Genomic DNA, 6,000 nt, shown 5'->3' with positions numbered 1-6,000 from the left:
GTTTATACTCTTTTAAGTTAAAGAGCCAACGTTTGACTATATGTCTGCTTGACACTAAAGCCTTTTACCATTCTTTCAGTAATCCAACAAATTTTTTTTTAGTTCCTGCAATATATTCGGCTCTATTTGAGGTGCTGGGAAATCAGTGCTAATGAAGACAGACAAGGCATGGCTATTAAAGATGTTACATTCTGGGACTTACTGAAACATCAAAGAAATGGAAGGCTGGTGATTGAAAAACTTAACATAAGTTTCAGGGACATCCCAGTTATTGACCTAATCATGTGTTTAGTGCCTCCCTTCTACCTCTTAGTTTGATGTGTAGTACATGGGGTCTTGAAAACTTGCAAGCGACCATCCAAGGCACAATTGGTCTCTAGTTACCTGGAGCAACAGAAGTGGAAGGAGAGTAAAGAATAGGAGGAGGATTTGGAATGTGTGGCTAATTGCCCTGTGAATAACTGTCTCCTTTGTGATGAGACCAGAACTGGATGGTGCCTGGCTACCAGCCCTGAATATATTGCTCAAAGATTCCATGGAGGACTCCTGATCAAAAGGAGAACATTTTGAAGAACAGAATTTCAAATTCTCATGGACCCTAGACTTTGTAGAGCCATGGAGGATTGATGAACCTCTGAAATAATGTTCTGTTGCTCTGAAATGATCTGTAAGTCTTAAACCAAGAATATCTTCTGATGTCTTCTTAAAACTGAACAATAGTTTAACTAGTAAAAGAGGTCTCCTTTAGCATTATTCTCTTCTAAGAATTGTCTATGTGGGATCAAACTGACAATAGCAAATCAGAAGATTAGATAGGAACCTTAGAGGTGCAGTGAGTTTGTATTAATGAAAGAGAACCAGCTCTGAAGAGGAGAGTGAGAACGACTGCACAACTCGAAGTATGTAATCAGTATCACTAAATTGTACATGTAAAAACGATTGAATTGGTGTATAATTTGTTATGTGTAGTCTCAACAACAAAATTAATAAAATTTAAATAAGAAACAAATGAATTAAAAACTGTTAGCACGAATCCTAAAAAGACCCTAACAAAGTTGACTTGATCCCAAACTCTCTCAAGAATTTGCTGACCTGTCCACAATGTTTTAGCATCTTTTGCCCTTTGCTGGAGAATGGTAATGACAGATATTGCTAACTGGTCACTGCACTTCCTGCCTCACCCCAGATGGGGGTTTTGATCTTTCTGGCATGGTACTCCCAGCAGCCCCAACCAGTTGATCAGCATTGCCATTTGAGAGGAACCTGTTTGCCCTTGGATAGTGGTAAGCATTCCTTCGGTGAGGCAATCTTATTTTCTTTGTATATAGAATTTTCTGGTGGGTAGCTCACTAACCACATGGAGGCAGGTTAGAATCCCCATAGGGAAAGCTGTGTCATAGAATCCAGTCTGTCCAGTTTTGTTTTACTCTTTGTGTTAGATTCCCTTTTGCCATCCCAGAGTCCTAAATATAGTTTAAATGTTTTAGCTTGTTGTCAGTAGTCATTGCTCCAGTGCCTATAGTGGTTGTTGTTATTGTTAAGTGCCAGTTGTATGAAAACATTTGGGCCAGACTGTGAAGAGAGGTGGTGGTGGGATGTTGCAACAAAGAGGAATCAGTTATTCACTGAGGGAACTTCAGAAGAGAAGGACTTAGAGACTTAAGATCCGGCAATCCTTCAAGTAGAGATTCTCCCTGTATTGTTGACCATGTTGTTGTTAAGTGCTTTCAAGTTACTTCTGACTTGTAGTAGCAATCCTGTAAAAAGTTTCTAAGGCTTTAAATCTCAATGGAACAGAAAGCCTCATCTTTCTCCTGCAGACTGGCTGACAGACTCAAACCATGGGCCTTGTGATTCATAGTCCAGTGCGTATCGTATGGAGCTATTGTACTTACTAACCTCAGAGATCTGAATTTCATATTATTAAGGAAGATGGCATTTCTCTTCCAGAAGAAAATTAATTTCATGTCTATCCAACTCTTTTATTTAACTTGGCCATACCCTTTATGAACCTGGGTGGCACTGTAGGATAAGCACTGGACAGCTAAATACAGCAATTTAAACCCACCAGCTGCTGCATGAGAGAAAGACAAAACTTTCTGCTCCCGCAAAGATTTATAGCCTCAGCAACCCTGTAGAGGGTCGCTATGAGTTGGAATTGATTCAGTAGCAGTGGGATACCCTTTATAGGAGCTCTGGTGGTGCTGTGGTTAAAGCACTCCACTACCAACCAAATAGTTGGTGATTTGAACCCATTAGCCATTCCATCTGAGAAAGATGCGGCAGTCTGCTTCCATAAAGCTTTATAGCCTTGGAAACCTTATGGGGCAGTGCTCCGCTATCCTTTAGGGTCACTGAGTAAGAACTGACTCAGTGACAACAGGTTTAGTTTTTTGATGTACCCTTTATATATGAGACCTAATTCCAAATTATCTTTATAATAAATTAAGTTGGGAATTTAGAAGAAAATATAGACATCGGGCTCAGATTTGGGGGAGCATAGAGTAGCGTAGTGGTTACTAATCGGGCTGCTAACCTCAGGGTCAGCAGTTTGAAACTACCAGCTGTTCCGCAGGAGAAAGATGAGGCTTTCTGCTCCCATAAAGATTTATAGCCTTGGAATCCCTGTACAGGGCCGCTATGAGTCGGAACTAACTGCACGGCACATAACCACCAACCAGAGTCCCCTAATTCTGCCAGTAACTCCAAGTAATGGGTAGGATCTTCACTCAACTTCTCTTGGGCTTCCAGGGAAGACCTTGTGTGCTTATAGGGTTGTGACCTTATCCTACAGGTCCCCAGATACATAATCAAAGGCAGTACTTGCCTATGGGAAATTGTTTTGTAGCTTTGATGGTCTGTAGTCAGTAGTACCATTTTAAGAATTTGCTATTTTAAGCAGTGGCCACACTGTTAGATCTGTGTGCAGTCTTCCAGGGAAATAATTTACCTACATGTGGAAGTTCTAGCTTGTCTTTTTGGCTAATAGTAATAACTCATACAGATGCAGAATTAAGGTCATTTTAAAGAAAATGCACCCCCTTAAAAAAAAAAAAAAAATTGGAAAAGTTAAGTATGTGTGCAGCAACCACCACTCATTTAAGCCAGACGCTGCGGAAGAACTCAAGCCCAAAAATTGGTCCTGTGAATATGGAGCTCTTTCTAAGTGATGTGGATTGGCTCTGGTCAAACCTAAAATTCTTTTGGAAATGTTACAAGCCTTGTTTTCATGAATTCCACATAGTCATGCCAGTGGAGGTGTCTCTGCTTTCTTGTTTTCCTTTAAGATTGCATGCCAGGTATGGATACAATGTTTGCTTGAATGTGAGGGGAGTCACTTTGGGAAATCAGTGTCCCAGTGTATCACTTGGCTCATTAGTAAAACGTTTAGAGAAACCCCTGAAGATTTTAGGCAGGGCAGCAGTGCATCAGTTAAATGATAACATCGATTCAGCCTTATTTGGCTGTTTTGTACATTCTTACCTTTTATAATAAATATGTAAAACCCATTCCAACTCATAGAGACCATTTATAGGGTTCCCAAGACTAGAAATCATTATGGGAGTAGACAGCCTTATCTTTCTCCTGAGGAGTAGCTGATGAATTTGAACCACCGACCTTGCAGTTAACAGCTCAACTGCTCACCTCCAGTGTCACCAGGACTCCTTAATAATATATGCTGTGCATTTATAGGGGATCCCAGTAGCTCTGTAGGATAAATACTTGACTGTGAACTGCAGGGTTGGTGGTTCAAGCCCACCAGATGTTCCACAGGAGAAAGATGAGGCTTTCTAGTCCCACAAAAATTGCAAGCCTCAGAAACTCTATGCAAGGTCACTGTGAGCTGAAACCAACTCAACGGCACTTAACAACAGCAACAACATGTATTTGTAGAGTACCTCCCCTTGATTGTAACTGTGTACCAGACTCAGAACAAGATGTTATCTTTTTTAATCCACTCAGAGTGGATTAAATGGAGACTCCTAGTAGTGAAGCTTGTTGCCTAGGGTCACATGGTTTATCAGAGCTGGAATTTGAACTGAGATCTCTGATTCCAGAGCCAGTACTTTTAACTCCTATAGCAAGCCACCTTTCCTGGTACTTGATATCTACTGCTTATTCCAAAACATGAGTGAGTTTGGTGAGTGTAGATGCGAATGAGTTAAATTTATTTACTCATTCCATATCGGTACTGGTATATTTTGAGTGTAAAACGTCAACTGGAATTTTTAACGTATAAAATCTTTCATCTGTCTTTATACCAATCTTTGCACAGAACAGCTCCTTTCCCTTGAGGATTTATTGTGGTTTTGATCTGCGTTGCCTCAAACCATTGAAATCTTTTCAAAGGAGCAGAGCTGTTTTCTTTTTCTTTTTTCTTCTTTTTGCTTTTTTTCCTCCCGCAGTACACTGGTACCAGGAGTGGACATAGTTTGCTATTCAGCTTGATCAAAGCACTCTACACCAATGTAACTTCCTGATCTTACTGGTAACAGAACTAAATGTTTCCATGTTCTGCCAAGATGGGTTGCCAGTTATCGACAGAGGGCTTGCATCTGGTAATAATTATTTACTAATTCTGTTTACCTTTTGATCTGGTTTTCAGTGTACAGCTGCAGCTATCAAGGCTATAAGAGAAAGTGGAATGAATCTGAACCCAGAAGTGGAAGGGACGCTAATTCGGGTGCCCATACCCAAGTAAGTTTGGCTGAAATTGATAGGTTTCGATTAAATGGAGCGGTTGCCCTTGGAAGAATACCAACACTCCTTGATACTGTTAGACCAGTAGTATACTTTACCTGTACCTTTCATCCTGCAAAACTTCCATATCTTTTGAGATGCACTTTATTAATTCATTGAATACTTACTATGTGGAAGGTGCTGACAGAGTCTTTGTCCTCATATAGTTTGCAGTCTGGTTGAGAAGATAGGACAGATAAATAGATACAGTCATTCCAGATAATGAAGTGCTCTGAAGAAGTCAAACGTAAGAAGATGCACTAGAGAGTGACTTGAAGGAGGTAATGGTGGAAGTAGCAGTTTCAGCCTGGGAGGACTCTGTAAGGAGATACCATTTGCGCTGACAGCTAAAAGATGAAGAGCCAGACTAGGAGAAGAGCTTTCCAGGCAGAGTGAATAGCAAACACAAAGACCCTGAGTTGGAATGGACCTTGGTATCTTTGAACAAGAAAAAGGCTAGTGAGGGTGAGAAAGTTTTTACTACATGTGAACTACTGAAATTGTGTGTCATACCATACAGATACATATATGTAGCATGCACAGATATGGAGGTTGGATGAGTCAACAGAGCTGATACTTTGAGCTTTACAGGCCGTTAGGAGTTTGGATTTTGTTCAAAATGTAAAGGGATACCATTGGAGGGATTTAAGCAGGGGGAGTGGGGTTCTGTCTGGCTGCTGATTAATGAATGGAATGTAGGGGACAAAGTGGGCGCAGAGAGAACATTTGAGAGGCAGCTGCAGTATTCCAGGTGATATGTAAATTTTCTCAGATTCCATAGCAGACTGAATTAATTTCTCCTTTTGTAATCCCATAGCACTTTGGATTTTGGAAAGCTGTAGAATTTATTTACTGTTAATATGATTATCTTTTATGTACCCTTTAAAATTTTCTAGATTGGAAGCTCTTTGAGGATAGGGGATCATTTCTTAATTACCTCTAAGTCATTTTTCTTACAGTGTCTCAAGTCCTAAGAACATGTAAGTGTTGAATTAAATGCATTCAGTCATTTGAAAAATATTTGTTTAAGCACTCACTAACTACCAGCCGCTCCGCGGGAGAAAGATGAGGCTTTCTACTCCCGTAAAGATTTACACCCTCGGAAACCCTATACAGGGTCGCTATGGGTCGGAACCGACTCGATGGCACATAACAACAACAACAATTTTCCAGGCACTCCCTAATTGTTGAGATGTAACAGTAAAACAAAACACATGACAAAAAGTGCCTGTCTTCATAGGGCTTACATGCTAAGTGTAG

General features: G+C 40.4%; 1 protein-coding gene across 1 annotated transcript in view; it reads left to right on the top strand.

The window, feature by feature from the left end:
- MRRF (mitochondrial ribosome recycling factor) overlaps positions 1-6,000 on the top strand; it is a 67,704-nt gene that overhangs the window by 21,438 nt on the left and 40,266 nt on the right. Inside the window, exon 4 of the mRNA XM_006865654.1 lies at positions 4,607-4,698. Within this exon, the coding sequence (XP_006865716.1) occupies positions 4,607-4,698 (92 nt within the window). The remainder of the gene's footprint in view (positions 1-4,606; positions 4,699-6,000) is intronic.

This window comes from Chrysochloris asiatica, unplaced genomic scaffold (genome assembly GCF_000296735.1).
Source record: "Chrysochloris asiatica unplaced genomic scaffold, ChrAsi1.0 scaffold00081, whole genome shotgun sequence".
NCBI classification, from domain to species: domain Eukaryota; kingdom Metazoa; phylum Chordata; class Mammalia; order Afrosoricida; family Chrysochloridae; genus Chrysochloris; species Chrysochloris asiatica.
This window is presented reverse-complemented; position numbering and strand designations above follow the sequence as displayed.